Consider the following 20,302-nt stretch of genomic DNA (forward strand, 5'->3'; position numbering starts at 1 on the left):
GAGAGGAAGTGGCAGAGAATCATAATTGAGCTCTCAGTAGAAATGAATGTGTCACTGCAATAAGTAAATACTCATTCCTGTCACAGCTCTCGGTCTTGCGCATGTATCTGTGTCTGGATGCGTTTGTTTGTGTGTGTGAGAGAAAGAGAATGAGAGAGATACTGGCGGAGAGGGGCAGGTGAAAAGCATCCATGTAGTAATTGAGCTTTAAGGGGATGTTTTATATGTGTGTGTGCGCTCTTGAGATAAAAGATAAAAGCTCCTTTCCGACCATAATGGTCCAGACTCATTAACAAGCTCAATTATGCTTTCTGGCTAACAGGCTTGAGGTGTCAGAGGTCATATAGCAGCTTTTGAATGTCCACACATGCACCCGCACCCGCACCCAACCCACACACATAGGCATTTGTTCATACTGGAGAGATTAAAAAAAAAACTTGGTGTAATAGTTTCAGGTAACAAAAGCTGCCTTTTGAAATGTGCTTCATGAATGCATGATTATAGCTGTCATTATTTCACTCTATGCAGGTAGAGAGGAAGAGACACATTGGGAACGACATCGTGACCATTGTGTTTCAGGAGGGAGATGACGCCTCTCCGTCCTTCAAACCCTCTATGATTCGCTCCCATTTCACACGTATCCTTCATCCTCAAGCTGAGTGGAAATGATGAAATGAGTCACTCCCTGACAGTGATTAGGCTATTTATGGATGATGCTTTTTTTCCAAGACAAAATGTTTAAAAATACATATAAATTAATTTCAAATTTTGTGTAAATTAGTAATTTTGCACATCATTTCCTTTACGCACCCCACAGATATTTTTGCCTTAGTTCGATATAATAGCCAGAATGATAGTTACAGGTATGTTTGTATATTTGAGGTTTTACTTTTTGTGCATAGCATAAACATTGGTGTTCAAAAGTTTGGGATCAGTACGATTTTTAATGTTGTTTCTTCAAAGAATTCTCTTATGCACATCAAGGCTGCATTTACTTGATCAAAAATATCAGAAAAAAACTGTAATATTGTGAAATATTATCGCAGTTTAAAATAATGGTTTTCTATTGTAATATATTTTTAAATATAATTTATTCCTACTATGCAAAACTGAATTATCAGCCATTACTCTAGTCTTCAGTGTCAAATGATCCTTCAAAAACCATTCTAATATGCTGATACATTATGAATGTCGGAAACTGTGATTCTTATTTTTTTGGAACCTGTGATTCTTTTTTTAGGATTCTTTGATGAATAAAAAGTTTAAAAGAACAGCATTTATTCAAAATAGAAATCTTTTCTAACAATATAAGTCTTTGCTGTCATTTTTAGCAATTTAACACATCCTTGGTGAATAGAAGTGTTAATTTCTTTTAGAAAAAGGAAGAATAATTTACTGACCACAAACTTTTAAATGGTAGATTACATTGTTACAGAAGATTTCGATTTTTAAATAAATGCTGTTCTTTTTAACTTTTCATTTAGTAAAGAATCCTAAAAAAATTAAATGTTAAGCAGCACAACAGTTTTCAACATTGATGATAAATCAGCATATTAGAATAATTTCTGAAGAATCGTGTGACACTGAAGACTGGAGTAATGATGCTGAAAGGAATAAAATAGTATATAGTATAGAAAAAGTATATTCACATAGAAAACAGTTATTTTACATTGAAACAATATTTTACAAATACTACAGTTTTTCTGGATTTTTAAATCAAATAAATGCAGCCTTGATTAGAATAAGAAACTTCTTTTAAAAAAAAAAAAAAAAAAAAAAAAAAACAAACATTAAAAATCTTACTAAGCCCAAACTCTTGAATAGCAGTGCATGTAAAAATGTTTGTTAAATATATATTAAATGTTGTTTTAAAAATATATTAAATATTATTAGACTGTATATACACTACCATTCAAAAAAAGCTTTGATTATGTTTTAGGTTAAGATTGTTTAAATGAAATTACTACTTTTATTAAGCAATACTAAGCAATATTAAGCAACACAACGCTGATAATATCAGTACTTTTGAATGATCTCTAAAGGATCATGTGACACTGACATCTGAAGTAATGCCTGCTGAAAATTCAGCTTTGCCATCACAGGAATAAATTACATTTTAAAATATAATAAAAATAGAAAACATTTATTTTACATTAAAATATTATTTCAGACTTTAAAACATTTAAAAATGTAATAAAAAAAACTTTGAATGGTGGTGTATGTTATTTGTATATTATGTATCGTATCATTTTGTTTTGTTGCAGGTTGAAGATTTTCTCAGAGGAGAGTGTGCCGCTATTTGGCCCACCCCTCCCTTCCCCTCCAGTGTTCACAGACCACCAGGAGTTCAGGGACTTTTTACTAGTTAAATGTTAGTAAATTCAGCAGTACATAGACCTCTTTTATAAATCAGTTGTTTTCATAATCTTTCACAAAAATACAACACACGTCCGCTGAAGTAACCAAGCCTGTGTCAGCTGTGAATACCAGCCACGTCACAGCCTTTTAATAATAGTTCAAGGCATAAAATCTAAGTCTACTAATGTGTCATGTCCTAGTGAATTTCCAGACAAAAATAATTATATTACATATTTTTAATGCTTTTTACCTTGTCTGCCGTAAACAGATCTCCTGTTAGAATATACACCTGTGTTTTTCTGTTGCCAGTTTTAGTGATTTGTTTTGGCTCATGAACTCAAGCAGATGCTTTCATTAAACAGATCTTGTAAAATGTGTCATGCTGTTTCCTAAAGGTAATTCTGTTGCATAATGCTGCTACCTTTCTGTCTTCTATAGTAATAAATGGAGAAAAAGCCACTCTTGAGACCCCCACTTTTGCTCAGAAACGTCAGCGTACACTGGATATGCTGATCAGATCCTTGTACCAGGATCTTATGCCTGACATGCCCAAGGTATGGACACAGTGTTTCTCAATCATCCTAGACCTGAAAGTATAATTGTTTAACTCATTAACTTTTTTTTCATAATAAATGCACTTTGTTCTAGTTATGCCAAGCTTTTAAATAGTGCTAGAAATTGAGTAAATGACAGGACTGTATTTAAAAAACAACTGGAAGAGTAATGGGGCCTTCAAATATTATTGTGGATATGGAGGGCCTAGGAGTCAAAAAGGTTGAGAAACACTGATCTAGCTCAATACTTTTCTGTATTTTACTGTGCTTGTCCTTAAACTTTTATCTCATTTTCTTTTCCGCCATATATTGTCAGATATGTTGCACTGTTTCTTCACACAGTTCTTTTTTAGTCTTATATGCCACTCTTCCAAACCACTGAGCTTTCATTCTGTTGCAGCCCGTCTTTTTTATTGTTGTCTGTTACCGTTTCTATTTTAGGTTCTTCTATTCTTCATTTACTAGAGTTGGGAATCAAGAACTGGTTCCATTTACTGTAATGAAAGAGCAAGACTTTAAATAAGACAAAGAGTAAACTGACAGTAAATCATACATTAGTCTTGTATAGTATACATCTTTTTAAAAAGGGAAAGGGTGCTGCTGAAAGAGGGGGTTAATGGAATTAGAATTGTGAAGCAGAATCAGTATTTGAACCATCGTCATTTGATCCCTAACTCGATGTATGATGGCTGGGTACAGTGGTACTGTATAAGTATTTGTTAGTTTCTACTTTGCTCTGTATTTCTGACTGTTTCTGGGTCAGTCTCTCAGACCCATCTTTGTCTGTACCACTCCTGTAGGTTCCCTTCTCTCCGCAGAACATGCTGAACCGACGCTCATTCAGTGATGTACTGCCAGAGTCGCCCAAATCAGCCCGTAAAAAAGAGGAGGCACGTCAGGCTGAGTTTGTTCGGGTGGGACAGGTAGGATGTATAAATAAACAAAATGTAACAAAATATAAATATATGAAGATATGGCATGAAAGACAATGTCAAACATGAGTCATGTTATTAATGAATACAATATTGTGTCCAGGCCTTGAAGCTGAAAACTATAGTTCGAGGGGATGCGCCCACCAGTCTAGTCACCACTGGCCTTTGCAGGAAAGAGGTGAGAGGGCAAACAGAAAGTGAGATGGATGTTGTTACTTTGCTTACGGTTTTATCTCTAACTGTGTGTTTCTATGTTCTCTGCAGCCATGGGAGTCACAGTCGTTCTGCAGTAGCTTCCCGTATGATATAGTCTGTGGAGATTCATGGGGACAGTCATTACTGGTTGCCACAGATTCAGCAGGGGTCATGCTGCTGGAGGGTGAGAAGGCTTTTTCATGAGAAACAAGCAGTTTTCTTAAAGAGATAGTTCACCCAGAAATAAAAATTCTGTCATTAAAGGAGAAGTCCACTTCCAGAACAACAATTTACAAATAATTTACTCACCCCCTTGTCATCCAAGATGTTCATGTCTTTCTGTCTTCAGTCGTAAAGAAATTATGGTTTTTGAGGAAAGCATTTCAGGATTTTTCTCCATATAATGGACTTCATTGGTGCCCTGATTTTGCACTGAAACTATTTTGGAAGTTCAAAATCGGGGCACCAATTAAGTCCTATTTACTCACCCTCATGACATTCCAACCGTTAAATCTACATTCATCTTCATTCATTGGACCCTGCATAGACAGCAATGCAACTACCATGTTCAAGGCCCACAGAGGTAAAAGTAGTAAGGACATTTTCAAAATAGTCCATGTGACATTATACTAGAATACTTTTTGCATGTAAGGAAAACAAAAAATGACAATTTTATTCAACAATTTCTTCTCTTCCATGTCAGTCTTTGATGTACATACCACAACATTTTCTTTGCGCACAAAAAGTATTCTCATAGCTTAATAAAATTAAGGTTGTACCACTAATGTCACATGGAGTATTTTAATGATGTCCATGCTACATATTTGAGCCTTGAACGTGTCAAGTGCGTTGCTGTCTATGCAGAGTCAAAAAGCTTTTGGATTTCATCAAAAATATTTTATGAAGGTGTAACAAAGATGAACGAAGGTCTTATGGGTATGGAACGACATGAGGGTGAGTAATTTATAACAGAAACATTTTGGGTGAACTCTCTTTTAAAAAAAAGGACATGTAACTTTTACCAGCTTATTTTTGATGGATTTATTGATAGACATAAACACTGAACTGAGTTAAGTTCCATAAATCAAGCCATTAACAAGGACAGTTAAAATAAAAATAAAATGCAAAAAAAAAAAAAAAAAAAGGGTGGAACACAAAAGTCAACTTTGATGCTGCTTTTTTCCATACAATAAATGGGGACAGTGAGCAGAAGCTGTCAAACTTATAAATAAAACACAAAAATACTAGTGCCAACAATTTGTGCACATGGTTACAATGTGAACATTTTTGTGGTCTATGGAAGAAATAAGAATCATACAGTGTCGGAATGAGGATGAAAAAAATTAAACATACACTACCATTCAAAAGGAGGTCGGTAAGTTTTTTAAATGTTTTTTTTTTACAATTTTCTTATTGTAAAATAAGCCTCAGGCTGCATTTATTTAATAACAAACACAGTAAAAATAGAATATTATGAAATATTATTACAGTCTTCATTGTCACATGATCCTTCAGAAATTTTTCTAACATGCTGATTTGATGCTCAAGAAACATTTCTTTTACTTATCAATGTTAGAAAGAGTTACGCTGCTTAACATTTTGATGAAAACAATGCTTTTTTATTATTCTGTAACATTACAAATTACTTTAATTGCACTCTTGGTCAATTTAATGTGTCCCTCCTGAATAAAACTATTACATTCAATTACTGGAGCCAGACTTTTGAACAGTAGTGTACATGGTATTTTCATGTTTTTTGAAACCAAAAAACTGAAATCTGATCACCTCTGTCTTCCTTTTTAGCCTCAGATCCACTGTTCTCCAATGCAGGTATGTAAAGCAAAGCCACAACACTATAGTAGAAACAAACGCTTGTAAACATTACAAAGAACACAGTACACAGTAAGTTTTTTTTTTCAGTGATGGTTATCAAATGTGTCTGTTAATCGAAGCAAGTAAATCTCAATGGGGGATTGTGTTACAATGCAAACCGCAAACTAATCTTGCTTTACATGCTGGTCTAGATTCACCAACCCTGCCTCCGGTGCAGGTATTTGACAAAACCTTGACTGTCAAACAGATGCACGTGCTTGAACCTCAGGACCTTCTCATTGCAAGAGCAGATAAGGGTAAGATAATGTGTTTGTTTTTATGTTTATATGAGCATATGAATATGGCACAATTCTTATGTGGGTAGAAGAAAGGGTGTGAAATGATCTGCCAAAAGAGAGAGAGTGCGTGAGAAAGAAAGAGACCAAAGCAAAGCGGTGAAGGAAACTCTTGGTCTTTGCTCTAATGAGCATCTTTAGCCAACAGGGAATAGCACAAAATAGTATCTCAAACACACACACAGGCAGCATCTCTGCTTCGCATTGTCTAGACTTATAGCTCATTATAAAAAGAAGCCCAGACTAGAGATCCATGTAATTTAGAGTCTACCGCCATCTTTTATTCTGATCATTAGTTCAAGACGGTATACAGCAAACTCTCACTCTTATTGGAAAGCACAGCTTCTGCAGAGGGAAAATAATGAATCAGTTATCAACTCGGTCTCCAAGCAACTTTCATTCACTACGACAGGCATTTGAAAACCAAACATGTTGCATTAGCAGAGATGTCATTCAGTTTGATGAGACCCGTCTTTCATTTGTTGCCAGCCTGTTATCATAGAGTAACGGTGCTGAAAGCTGTTGTTTGCAGAATTCACTAAACAGCTAAAGTAATCACTCATTTGAATATTTAAACTGAAGTGCTTTAGTCTTTTTACATCAAATTAAGCTTTCATTTCAATTACTTTATATCCAATTTCAACTGTGTTGCAGGAAAAGATGCTCGACTGTATGTTTACAGACTGAGCACGCTCAAGCGAGGGATAGAAGAGCGGCAGCTTGTCCGCACCAAGTGTGACAGTCGAGAGAACAAGCTTGAGAAAACCAAAGGTACGAAAGAAAGACTTCAGTCATCACCCACACAAACACTTAAAATGATTTAAAATGAGACAATATTATTTAAAGGGATAGTTCACGCAAAAATGAAAAATTCCATCATTTACACACCCTCATGTCGTTCCAAACCCGTAAGACCTTCGTTCATCTTCAGAACACAAATTAAGATATTTGCGCCATAGTACTTGTGAACACACGGAGGAGACTGACACAGAAGAGAAGAAATTGTTGAATAAAGTTGTTATTTTTGATTTCTTTGCGCACAAAAAGCGATATGGGCTTAAAAATGTATCACGATAATTTTTGGTATTAAATGCGATAATGTTGACGATAATTCAGGGAATCCTGTTTCTTTAGAGAAAAGTATTATCTTTCCCCAAATTTTCGTCTACTAGAATGTGAATTAAATTGTTTATATTTCTGTACTGGAGGGCGCCCTTGCGCAGAAACTCCACATTTGCTTTATAGCAGAAGTAATAGTACTGATGTCGCTCCAGGAATCTCTAATTCAGTTATTGCTGTAGCCAAATAAAATGCAGACAGAGAAATATTAACTGAGAAAACTTGAAGGCAATAAACATACGATTGCTACAATATATGGTTGTCTGAGTTTTTCAAGCAATAGGTATTTTTGTAAGGATAAAGTATATTTATAATGCAAAGCTATTCGACATAGCCTTAATACTATAAAATGGTATGATTTCAGCCTCATTCTGTGATATGAAACCATGTTATGAAGTCAATTTGGAGAAAAAGCATGTCAATAAGTGATATCTTTTTTGGAAAAAAGGTTTGTAAACAGGCTCATACACATGCAAAACTGTATCACACATGTGCTACTAGTACATTTAACATTATTCAAGGCTCAGACCGATTTTTGTCGCACTGCACAGTTTTGACCAAACCAGTTCCAGATTGGAGCTCCTCATTTAGCCATATACTAGTTTCACGTCCGCCTTCAGCCATGTCACTCTGCACTGTCGCACACAGAAATGTCTCAACAACTAGACTTTTTCATTATTATTGCAGGAAGACTAATTCTTATCGCGGGTAAATTTTTACAGGTATATCGCAAACGATAAAGATATCGCCCATCCCTAGTAATTAATTAATTTTTTTCATTTTTGGATGAAACATCCCTTTAAATTCTAAATATGAGTGCTGGTGAAGCAACTTTTTGAAACTGGAACTTGTCAGTTTACAAGCTTTTTCTAATTCAAAGTAGTTAAGCCAATTAACGCTATCCTGTCTATTCGACAAATGTGAAGTTTCTTGACGTTTGACGTAATCAAGTAACAGAATTGTGTTTCCTCAGGCTGCCATCTCTACTCCATAAATACACATCATGGGGTGGAGCTCAGAATTGTTGCGGCGATAAGAAACAAGCTCCTTCTGATCACCAGGAAACAGTCACGCCTCGATTGCCTCAGTTCTGTCGCTACAGTCACAGGGACTTCTGACTCACCTGTGGAAGAGTTCCAATACATACGGGTAGGACACGGATTCAGTTCCCTTACGTGCATCTTACACGCATGATGCATTGAAGTTTGCTGTTTATAAGTTAACTGCGTTTTACAGTCATTTGTAGTTTATAGGATGGGTTCTTACAGACATGTAGCTACTTTTCAAAAGCTCTCAACATTTCGTATGTTTGCTGTCTTGTCTTAGGAGATCTGTTTATGTGACTCACCGGTGGTCATGGCCCTGGTTGATGGCCCAACAGGAGAGAATGATCACATGATCTGTGTGGCCTACAGACATCAGTTTGACTTGATCAATGAGAGTACAGGAGACGCCTACAGACTACATCATGTAGACTCCAACCGGGTGAGAAACACCCACTTGAATCACTAACATATAAAAGTTTGTGGTCAGTAAGAATTTTTTTTGGGGGGGGCAGGGGCCGGGCGGGGGAATTCTCTTTAGCAAAGATGCATTTAAAGGGATAGTTCGCCCAAAAATAAAAACTGTGTCATTAATTACTCCCCCTCATGTTGTTCCAAACCTGGAAGACCTTTGTTTATTAAAAATTAAGATATTTTTGATGAAATCTGAGAACTTTCCTTACTACCTTTCTGGGCCTTGAATGTGGTAGTTGTGTTGCCGTCTATGCAGGGTCAGAAAGCTCTGTGAATGAATGTCTTACAGGTTTGGACATGAGGGTGAGTAATTAATGACTCAACTGTTTTCAACATTGATAATAGCAAGACATGTTTCTTGAGCAGCAAATCAGCATATAAAATTATTTCTGAAGGACCATGTGACACTGATAACTGGAGTAATGGCTGCTGAAAATTCAGCTTTGCTATCAGGAACAAATTACATTTTACAATATATTAAAAAAGAAAAACATTAAATTGTAATAATATTTCACAATATTAACATTTTACTGTATTTTGATCAAATACATGCAGCTTTGGTGAACAAATTTCTTTTTAAAAATCTTCCTGACTCAAACTTTTGAACACATGTACACATTCATTTACACAATATAACACAGTCCAGATCTCATTCCCTTCCCTTTATCAGTTCAATACACCAAACTTTCAGTTTCTGATTGGTAACATGAGAGTCTATTACTTTTCTCCAGGTGAACTTTGTTGCTGCCATAGATGTGTATGAAGATGGAGAGGCTGGACTTCTTCTTTGCTATAACAGTTAGTGTCTATTAAAATGTCAGTGATTGTATCTGTGTAGTCAAATTGTCTAAAGCTGTACTTTTCTTTTAACAGATATTTGCGTCTATAAGAAGGTGTGTCCGTTTAACGGAGCAACACCCATGATTCAACCCAACACTTCAGACTTCCATTTCAGCTGGAACCAAATGCCCAACGCTATTGGTCAGTACCTTAGGATTTTAAATGTTCTGTGCTATTACTAATTTTTTTCTACAGTTCAACAATCATTTTGCATTTGCGTTAGTGGAAATAATTAAGATGTCTCTCTATTATGTCACTTCCTGTGTCACAGTGTGTGCGTTCCCGTATATCCTCGCATTCACCACTGACTCCATAGAGATCCGACTAGTCGTAAATGGCAACCTAGTATATACAGCTGTTGTTCCAGAATTGCAACTGACTGCATCCAGAGTAAGTTTTCTAGCCACATATGAAGACCATTATATAGCTGTGCATCTGCTGGTGTAAATGACATTTTTAATTGTAACTGAGACCACATTTTAAAGGGATAGTTCACCCAAAAATTACAATTCTGTGATTAATTACTCACCCTCATGTCGTTCCAAACCCATAAGAGCTTCGTTCATCTTCAGAACACAAGTTGGGATATTTTTGATGAAATCTGAGTGCTTTCTGACCTTGTATAGACAGCAACGCAAATGACAAGTTCAAGGCCCAAAAAGGTAGTAAGGACATCGTTAAAATAGTCCATGTGACATCAGTGGTTCAACCATAATTTTATGGAGCTATGAGAATACTTTGTGCACAAAGAAAACAAAATCAACGACTTACTTCAACAGTTTCTTCTCTTCTGTGTTAGTCTTCAGTGCGCATTCACAAAAGCACACAAAAAGTATTCTCGTAGCTCCATAAAATTATGATTGAATCACTTACAAGTGATTCAAGGTACAAGGTCAGAAAGCTCTTGGATTTCATCCAAAATATCTTAATTTGTGTTTCAGAGATAAATGTCTTGCGGGTTTAAAACAACATGAGGGTGAGTAATTAATGACAGAATTTTCATTTGTGTGGAAACTATCCCTTTAAATATACTATAACACTACTAAACTCTTTATAGAGTACATTTCAAAAGTTTGTGGTCCATAAGATTTTTTCATATTTTTGAAAGTGGTCATTTATGTTCACCAAGACTGCATTTATTTGATCAAAAATACAACAAAAACATTATAATTATATTATAATTTATAATGATATTATCATTTAAAATACACATTTTCTATTTTAACAAATAATTGATTCATGTCATGCCAAATTTATTATCAGTTTTGAACAACAATATTTTTATGGAAACTGTGAAAGTTTTTTTAATAATTCTTTGATGAACATTAAGTAAAAAAAAACTTGGAACTTTGTATCTTTACACCATTAAACCTTTAATTTAATGCATCTTTTCTGAATAAAAATACTAATTTATTGGTAACACTTTGCAATAAGGTGTCATTTGTTAACATTAGTTAATATATTTATTATATAACTAACATGAACAAACAATGAACAATACATTTACTACAATATTTATTTATCTTTGTTAATGTTAGGTAATTAAAATACAGTTGTTCATTATTTGTTCATTTGGTTCACAGTGCATAAACTTTTTTTTTTTGGCATTTTGCCTTTATTATGAAAGGACAGATCAGAAGTGACAGGCAGCGAAGTGGGAGAGAGAGAGATGGGGGTGGGATCGGGATGAACACGGGACGCCTGGAGCGCAAACGGCACTGTATGTCGGCACGCTGCCCGCAAGGCTATCAGCGCCGACCACAGTGCGTTAACTAATGTTAACAACACAACTTGTGATTTTAATAATGCATTAATAAATGCTGAAATTAACATTAAGACTAAACAATACTTTTACAGCATTTATTAATCTTATTTAATGTTAACTAATGTAGTTAACTAATGAACCTTATTGTACAGTGTTACCAACTTATTTAAAAACTTTGAATGGTAGTGTACACTCTAACCAAAAAGAAACACAGATTAAACACATGGAAAATTGATTAACAACAGCAGAAACACACTTTTATATGATACATTTTTCTGTATGACAATTCCATTCCAAACATTTATCAGTCATGTCACATTTCTCACAGTTTTTATTTTGTTATTTCTTCCTCTCTTTTTTCTTTAGTCTGATATCTATTTCATCTCGTCAGCACCTATAAACTCTGCCTCTAACTGTAGCTCCAGAGACACTAGTTCCCAGAGTTCCCCTCAGACTCCCACCGGCTACGAGATGCCCGTCTTCCCTTCACCTCTTGGAGATGGTAGGCTTCTGCTCTTTATTTTATAAGAAATATATTTAACTCAATTCCCATGCTACTTAAAATAGAGGTTAAACATGGGTATTTGCATTCAGGATTTGAAAGTGTGTGACATTGGGCGAATACGCCTATTGCCCCCAAGTATATGATATGTTGCATTTCTTCTGTTCTAGGATAGCGTTTGGTATGCGAGTTGTCATCCTGTGTTTGTGTATTGTCTAAAGATGCATTTGTCTTCGAATCTGTGCGTGGGTTGGGTTGATATATTGCTCTTTTCCATCCCTGGTCCAGATTGTATTCGGATCCCCTACGGCACCAAGCTATCCCTCTACATGTCTAAAGACTCTGAAGGTACTGCAGGCACTTCCGTTGCCTACATTTCCCATGCTGCCTCACTAATGCACGTTACCACGGAGACTCACCCTGTCTATTATTCAATTAACAGACGCATGCAGACGGTGTCGAGTGAAAGACGCAGCTAACACAATGTGTCCCTTCCTTCTTGCAGTCTCTCAGAAAGAATGACAAAGACAGGGAAAAATGGTGGCATGAGGAGTCTTTGGGAAAAAAGATGAACGGTAGAGAGAAACAGATGTTGAATGAGAGGTGGGAGAGGAAATCAATAGAGAGAGAGAGATACATAGAGACAGACAGAGACGGCTGAACAGACGCTTTAGGGAAATGGGACACATTTGCTGCAGCATGAGTTACAGATCGCTGTGTCACCATGGATACTTTTGTCAGAGCCCCTCTTCATACACACACACGCAGTCTGGACGGCCCTCCAGAGCATAGCACTTTTGTTTACACACAAGTCCTGAAGAGGACCGTCTAGGGGCTGTGACAAAATCCACATCCTGGTGTTTTTAAACATCCAGCCAACTGTCTGTGGCTGCCATTTTTGCACCATGGGAAACAGACGCATAACATACCATTACTCATCTCAACATAATGTTCACAATACAACAAGACTGTGTTTGTAACACTTCACTGTAAGGTTCAATTTGTTAACATTAGTTCATGCATTTGGTATCATGAAATAAAAATGAACCGTACTTTAACAGCATTTATTAGTCTCTAAATTTCTACACTTTCTAACATTTCAAGCTGTATAAACAAACCTTAGTGTTTGTTTTTTCCTGAAACATGAATTATTATTGTTCTGTTTATAAATTAACACTAACCTGGATTAATAAATGCTGTAAATGCATTAGCTAAATTTAGCTAATTTCACCTTATTGTTAAGCGTTACCATTTCTTGTTGTATGTTTTATTTTCTTGAAATCTATTTAACAAATTTAATTATTATTATTTGTTATAATAACAACATATACTACCATTTGGTGATTGGTAAGACTGTTTATGTTTTTGAAAAAAAAAAGTCTCTTATGCTTACAAAGATTGCATTCATTTGATCAAAAAATTTAATAAAAACTAATGCTGTGAAATATAATGAATTTAAAATATTTTTTCTAATTACAAATATATTTTAAAATGTAATTTATTGTTGTGACGACACAGTCAAAATCATTCTGTTATGCAGATTTGTTGCTAAAAACACTACCAGTCAAACGTTTTTGAACAGTAAGATGTTTAATGTTTTTTAAAGTCTCTTCTGCTTACCAGGACTGCATTTATTTGATCTAAAGTACAGCAAAAACATTAAAATTTTGAAATATTTTTTACTATTTAAAATAATTGTTATATTTAAATGCATTTTAAAATGGAATTAAATTTTCAGCATCATTACTCCAGTATTCAGTGTCACATGATCCTTCAGAAATCATTATAATATGCTGATTTGCTGTTTAAGAAGCATTGCTGTTCTTTTTAACTTTCTATTCATCAAAGAAAAAGTCTGAAAAAAAAACCCTGAAAAAAAAAAAAATCTACTCAGCTGTTTTCAGCATAAAACTAATACATGTTTTTGAGCAGCAAATCAGAATATTAAAAATGATTTCTAAAGGATTCATGTGACTGGAGTAATGATGCTAAAAATTCAGCTTTGAAATCTTAGGAATAAATTACATTTTAAAATATATTCAAAATGAAAACAGTTATTTTAAATAGTAAAAATATTTCAAAATGTTACTGTTTTTGCTGTACTTTGGATCAAATAAATGCAGGCTTGGTGAGCAGAAGAGTCTAAAAATGTTACTGTTCAAAAACTTTTGACTGGTAGTGTAGCAATTATTATTTCCTGAAACTTTCACTTTTGATCAATTTAATGCATCTTTGCCTGAATAAAAGTATTAAAGCTACACTGTGTAACTTTTGGTGCTTTAACGGTTAAACAAAAGTGAACACTTCTTGTGGAAGAACACTGTGACCAGAGCTACTTCGCTTTGTTTATGTATATAACGAGTCATGCAGGCACTGGGCTATTCTTTAGCGGTTGTCATCCCGTCCAGTCTAAAACAGTCAAATATAAACACTTATTATAGGCATACCATAATGATTCAGGATAAAACAAAAACACATTTTAGAAGATGGATTCATAAGGAATCATAAAGAATACTTGCACAGTATATCAATTTTGAACAAAAAAAGTTACATAGTGTACCTTTACCTTCTTATTGATTGTTCTTAATGTGTTTTTTCCCCCAAGTTGCTGTCCCATGGTACAAAGATGATTCTGGAACGCTTTCAGTGTATTCCAGACAGGCATGGATTTATAACAAAATAGTTCTGTGTTTGATTATGACTCTCTAATTATTCTAAATTAACTTAAAGGCGAAGCGTCCTTCCTTGCCTGGAAATCTGCGTTTGCTGTTTGGCACTGTCATGTCTCTAACCAGATCCTTGCTCTTTTATCTAACATGACTGCAGCTTTCAAGATTCTTGTTTGTTGCTACTAAATATATGTGTGAATTATGTGCTCTGAATTACCATGCCTGTAACAAATATCCAGTGTAGTTAAAAAGAAAAAAACCTTACAAAAAAAAAAACAAAAAAAAAAGTCAATGCTGCTCCACAGGATTCAAGATAGAGCAATCATAGTATCACTAATACTAGTATCACTACCTCATATGCATATACAATATCATAGCATGTACATATTAACCAATCTCACCCAGATAAAGGTAGGTTTTTTTTAGGGTTTATGTCAAGTGTTTTGTATTATTATACTGTTGTTTCTTTATTATAAAGCTTCATCTGGTAGCATATGAAGAGTTCAGATGCAAAAGCCATCTCGGTCGAAAAAGGGATAATGACACTGAGTGAATGCTCTTGAGACATATTATATGTCCATCAAATACTTTTACTTCAAACTCGCTAAATTCCAGCCTCAGCCCAATCAGAAGTACCGGTACTTACATAGAAACCTATACAAAGTAGCCAGAAAGAAATGCTAATTGTAAAGAAATACAGAAATCAGATGGATTTAGAGGCTTTTGCATCTGAACTCTTCATATGTATTTTTGTTGTTTGTTTGTTTATGCATTTTATTGAGACAGTGATGAAGGTAACACTTGAAGTTGATATATAACCCCATTTTGGTGCAGTGGCCTAGCAGTTTCCACTATTTCCTACTCTCACTCTACCCAAAATGACCCAAAAAGTGATTTTTACATGGAATAATTCTTTAACATAAGCAGACAACCAGCACTGATTAAGTGGCCTCCCCTTTAAACACCTGCCCTTCCCATGTGGTTGCCCTAGTTTCTTAGGAGACCATCTATTCAACATTCATTTAGCTGACTACATGATGTAAGTCACTGTTTTACAAGACTCAAGTCTTAAAGATATATTTCACCCAAAAATGAAAATTCTGTCAGTAATTACTCACCTTCATGCTGTTCCAAACCCATAAGACCTTCTTTGGAACACAAATTAAGATATATCCATAGACAGCAAGGGTCCTACCACGGTCAAGGTCCAAAGGTACAAAGAACATCAAGAAAATAGTCGACGTGACATCAGTGGTTCAACCTTAATTTTATGAAGCTATAAGAATACTGTTTGTGCATGACCCTAGCGATAATTTGTATGCATGCATGCGACGTGGTGCTCTTCAAAATGGCATCATTAAAAGTTTTTTGGGGGGGGTTTAGTGATTGAGGAACTGATGTCATATGAACTATTTTAACGACATCCTTACTATGTTTCTGTGCCTTGACCGTGGTATAGGACCCTTGCAGTCTATGGAGGGTGAGAAAGCTCTCAGATTTCATCAAAAATATCTTAATTTGCGTTCAATGACTGAAGGTCTTACAGGTTTGGAACAACATGAGCATGAGTAATTAATGACAATTTTGATTTTTGGGTAAACTATCCCTTTAAGTCAATCATTTGGGGTCTGTACATTTACCTTACAGACTTCTACTGTAAAAACATAATTTTAAAGTTTTTTGTTTGTTTTCATGCACTAAGCAAAGAGTCTAAATTAATTTCTGTGGTAATCTACAGCAAAAATCAATAATGTCTTAACCAGACAGATTTTTCTGGTGGTGGACTTTCAGATTTCCCAAAAATCTCATTCCTGTTCCAATTTAGTGGGCTTTATTTTGTCTATTGTGTTGAACTTATTGGTTTACCTAATTTGGCTCAGAAGGTTTCTGACAGTTGACTAATGTAAACACGTATAAGATTAGGCTCTGAACCCAAAAAAGTAACCGTCAGCATGTGAATAAATAACTCAACCAGAGTCATCAGATCAAGACTGAGTCACAAGTAATTGCAATGAAGTCTAAAAACAGACTTCAGTCTGACTCAAATCCAAGTCATGAGTCTGAAGCCCACACTTTGGAGAGGGGAAAAAATACGCTATGCTCTAACCAGACATGATGTGATAAGTATCCTGATCTGAGCAATCTGTCTGAACATGAAAAGGCAGTGCGACACAGTCAAAGCCAATCAGATCATAGCCGATGTTCAATTTGTAGTGAGATTTTGGAACAATGTTATTTCGCAGTGAGCCAGACAACACAACACTCTGACACAAAAACAGAAATCACATACCAGTGTTGCCATACATATGGGTCTTATATATATGAAAATCTTGTGTAGGGCATTAGATTATTGCTTACACTACCAATTAATGGTTTGGGGTCATCATGTTTATTTGTTTTGTTTTTGTTTGTTTTTTTCTTGTATTCCGAAAGGATGCATTTAGAATTTGCCGTTTTAAATCTTATTTTGAATAAGATTTCTATGCCAAATGAATGCTGTTCCTTTCTATTGCTGTATCCTTTTTAGAATACTGTTTGTAGTGTTGTAGTATTCTTTTTGGAAAACTGTTTCACAGTTTGCATCCCAAAAATATTAAACAGCACAACTATTTTCAACATCATTAAAAAAGAAAAAGAAGCAGAAAAAGAAATGTTTCTTGAGCACCAAATCAGCATATTAGAATGACACTGAAGAGTAATGGCTCCTGAAGACTCACAAGAATAAACTTCAAAATGTGTTCAAGAACTTTTAAAATTTTTTAAGTGTAATAATATTTCTTAATATTACTATATATATATATATATATTTTTTTTTTTTTTTATACAACAGTTCTTTCTGGTCCTTGAATCTGATTTACTGATAAGTGTGCTGATATTACAGTCCAGCAGAACTCCAACAGCTGTTTCACCGTTTATATCACGCCGCTTGCCAAAGTTGCCGTATCTCTCACAGCAAGTGTCATGGCGGATGCCCAAATCCACTATAATGTTAAAAATGATACTGTTTTGTATCGCGGAATGTAGTTTTAAGAGCTTTTTAGGGGAGAATTTACTTGTTTGGACTTCAATTATGCGGTTTGTTAATAACGTTTATTTAAAATTTTTTTGCGTCATTGTTTTCGGACATGTGAGCTCCAGAGCATCCGCAGCCGTTTAGCGCTCAAGAACCTGTCTGAGAGTGCCTCAATTTGGCCAGATCTCCAGGAATTAACAGCTGGCTCAGATGTCTCTGTAGTGGTTAAACATGAGATGTAATTTGCTTTGGATAAATCTAACGGGCAGTCTTTGGTCTCATTAATCTATTAGTTGTACCAGAGCAAATAGTTTTGGCAAGATCTCATCAGGTTCATATCAAGTTAACGTAATAATGTAATCAAGTAAGTGTAATATTTAGCCCCTAGAATGCTACCAGGGGAACCCTACCAAAAATGTGTATTTTTACCCCCGAAACGCGTTTTTTAACACGGGACTGCCCTCAAAACGTGATTGGGCTACTTTGGGCTAGTTTTGAATAGCAATTGGGCAGATTTTGTTGTGAAAACCTGGCAACATTTCTTCATTACTAGTTATAAAAAGTATCACTTTGGAGTTAGTAACGGAGGTTTGGGCTCAGCTATTAAAGTGTCAAACGCTGAGAATTTGTTGTGGAATGAAGGTTTTTAAAGACAGTCTGTTATTTTATGTATTTACACACTTGTGCCGTTGAACTGTTGTATAAACGCAATATCATACTCGTAGACATGAGATATGGCTGTATATTGGCATACTGTGATATACAGCCAAAATTTATATACAGCCATCTCTCACGTCTACTCATGTGATATTGCTTGTATTTACTGACCCCAAACTTTTGAATGGTAGCTTATGTTTACTAATAGACTGCTGTACCAGAATTGTATTTAACTGTTATTCTACTTAGTGTAGGCTTACCTGTGGGTAGATACAACAGTTGTTTTCATTTGAGCTAATTAGTCTAATTACAGTATCATGGATCCAGCAGTGACTGTGTGTGTGCTTTGCTATATGTGTGTTTTTAAACAGATGGCTGTGTGTGGGCATAATGTTTTCACCTTATTCTGTGCAGAGTAGATATTAATGTGTCCAGCAGCTGTCTTCACCTAGAACGACTATTAAGTCTGGAGCTGTTCTAGCATTTATCCTAACATCTCATTAGTTTTCTCTCTCTTCTTTTTTACCCCTTTCCAACCATCCCTTTCTTTCTTCAAGGTGAAGCTCCCTCAAAACACATCTATAAGATCCCATTGAGCAATCTAGTTGGACGGAGCATAGAGAGGCCTCTCAAGTCTCCGCTGGTCAATAAAGTGCTCACGGCACCTACCCCCAGTGTGATCGGCCCCGCTCCCATGATCGCAAGCACAACATCCCTCTCGCTGTCTCGCATGGAGATCAAAGAGATCGCCAGCCGCACACGGAAGGAACTGCTGGGTGAGCGTCTCTGTGTTTGTGCGCTCTTGAACTAAAAGCTATCATTACATTTGTGTGGCGCAGCGGGAAGCTGGCAAGAAATGTACAGAAAGAAATCAGCCGCAGCGCAAGTGCTGCTGGAGACGTGTTTTTAGGGTTGAACATTAGAACTGCAAGTGGTGCAGCTCAGGGCCATTTATTATTAACCTTTCAACTGTGAAAAAAACTAAAAAAAAAAAAAAAAACACTAACGATACTCGCATACTTGATCTGTTGCAATGCTTGTTCTGCAGTCAAACAGAGATGAGACAGACAATTTTTTATTATGAAGTGTTGGAGTGAGACATCCTGATCACACATTAGATAAGCTGCTAGATTTACTAGACTGCCACACTTCACACCCTAAATACACACACACACATACAAGCAAGAACGTCTGAGTGGACTATTGGAAGTGCTATTGTACCTCCCGGAGGTGCAATTAAATGCCATCTTATAATTTCAGCTTAACATGTTTAATTATGATCAGTATTATATTATGAGATTGTCTGTGTCCTCTTTACCTGCTGCAGGTCTGACTGAGGAACCCAGCAGTAAGGCAGATGGTAATTCAGTGAAACAGAGAAGGATGAGCAAGAAAACCAAGGAGGAAGAACAGAGGAGAACAGCAGAGATCAGCACCACTGAGCAGTAAGTGTGTGTGTGTGTGTTGGGTGGGTGGTAGGGCTGGGCAATACATGAATATTCATGATATATTCACAAAAAGTTAGTTAAGTTTGATTCATTTTCATAAATCAGTCATTTTCATAAACTGTCCATTTCAATTAATTGGTTCAAAATTATTATTTTTTAATCAGTTAGCTGCATTTTTTTTGTCAAATATTTTTTTTTCCCCAGAAAAAGTATGTACTAAAATATTACAATACTAGTAAACAGCAGTATTTTTACAGGGTTTTTTTAAAATATGTAAAAAAAAAAAAATAATAATAATAATAATAATAAAATAAATAAATATCCCTCTACTGAAAAAAAAACAGACCTACACTATATACAAAGGTCTGGAGTCATTATTTGATAAAAAAAAAAATAATAAAATAAAATACAGTAATAATGTAAAATATTATTACAAAGTGAAATGTTTAAAAAATTACTTTATTCCTGTGATGGCAAAGCTGAATATTCAGCAGTCATTTCTCCAGTCTTCAGTCACATGATCCTTCAGAAATCATTCTAATATGCTGATTTGGTGCTCAAGAAA

At 35.3% G+C, this 20,302-nt stretch overlaps 1 protein-coding gene across 7 annotated transcripts in view; it reads left to right on the top strand.

Moving 5' to 3' along the window:
• The window catches only part of garnl3 (GTPase activating Rap/RanGAP domain like 3), a 72,442-nt gene that overhangs the window by 48,570 nt on the left and 3,570 nt on the right, over positions 1–20,302 (top strand). For 4 of the 7 annotated variants that reach the window (XM_051109577.1, XM_051109582.1, XM_051109580.1 and 1 more), the window contains 19 exons: positions 529–637; positions 818–863; positions 2,265–2,371; positions 2,797–2,912; positions 3,713–3,835; positions 3,948–4,022; positions 4,109–4,223; positions 5,843–5,869; positions 6,064–6,168; positions 6,862–6,978; positions 8,300–8,475; positions 8,653–8,811; positions 9,575–9,641; positions 9,717–9,824; positions 9,955–10,073; positions 11,815–11,950; positions 12,239–12,298; positions 18,847–19,065; positions 19,617–19,734. In XM_051109577.1, the coding sequence (XP_050965534.1) occupies positions 529–637; positions 818–863; positions 2,265–2,371; positions 2,797–2,912; positions 3,713–3,835; positions 3,948–4,022; positions 4,109–4,223; positions 5,843–5,869; positions 6,064–6,168; positions 6,862–6,978; positions 8,300–8,475; positions 8,653–8,811; positions 9,575–9,641; positions 9,717–9,824; positions 9,955–10,073; positions 11,815–11,950; positions 12,239–12,298; positions 18,847–19,065; positions 19,617–19,734 (2,102 nt within the window). The remainder of the gene's footprint in view (positions 1–528; positions 638–817; positions 864–2,264; positions 2,372–2,796; positions 2,913–3,712; positions 3,836–3,947; positions 4,023–4,108; positions 4,224–5,842; positions 5,870–6,063; positions 6,169–6,861; positions 6,979–8,299; positions 8,476–8,652; positions 8,812–9,574; positions 9,642–9,716; positions 9,825–9,954; positions 10,074–11,814; positions 11,951–12,238; positions 12,299–18,846; positions 19,066–19,616; positions 19,735–20,302) is intronic. The other 3 variants (XM_051109579.1, XM_051109584.1, XM_051109581.1) reach the window with 3 other exon arrangements.

This window comes from Labeo rohita, chromosome 5, assembly GCF_022985175.1.
Source record: "Labeo rohita strain BAU-BD-2019 chromosome 5, IGBB_LRoh.1.0, whole genome shotgun sequence".
NCBI classification, from domain to species: Eukaryota; Metazoa; Chordata; class Actinopteri; order Cypriniformes; family Cyprinidae; genus Labeo; species Labeo rohita.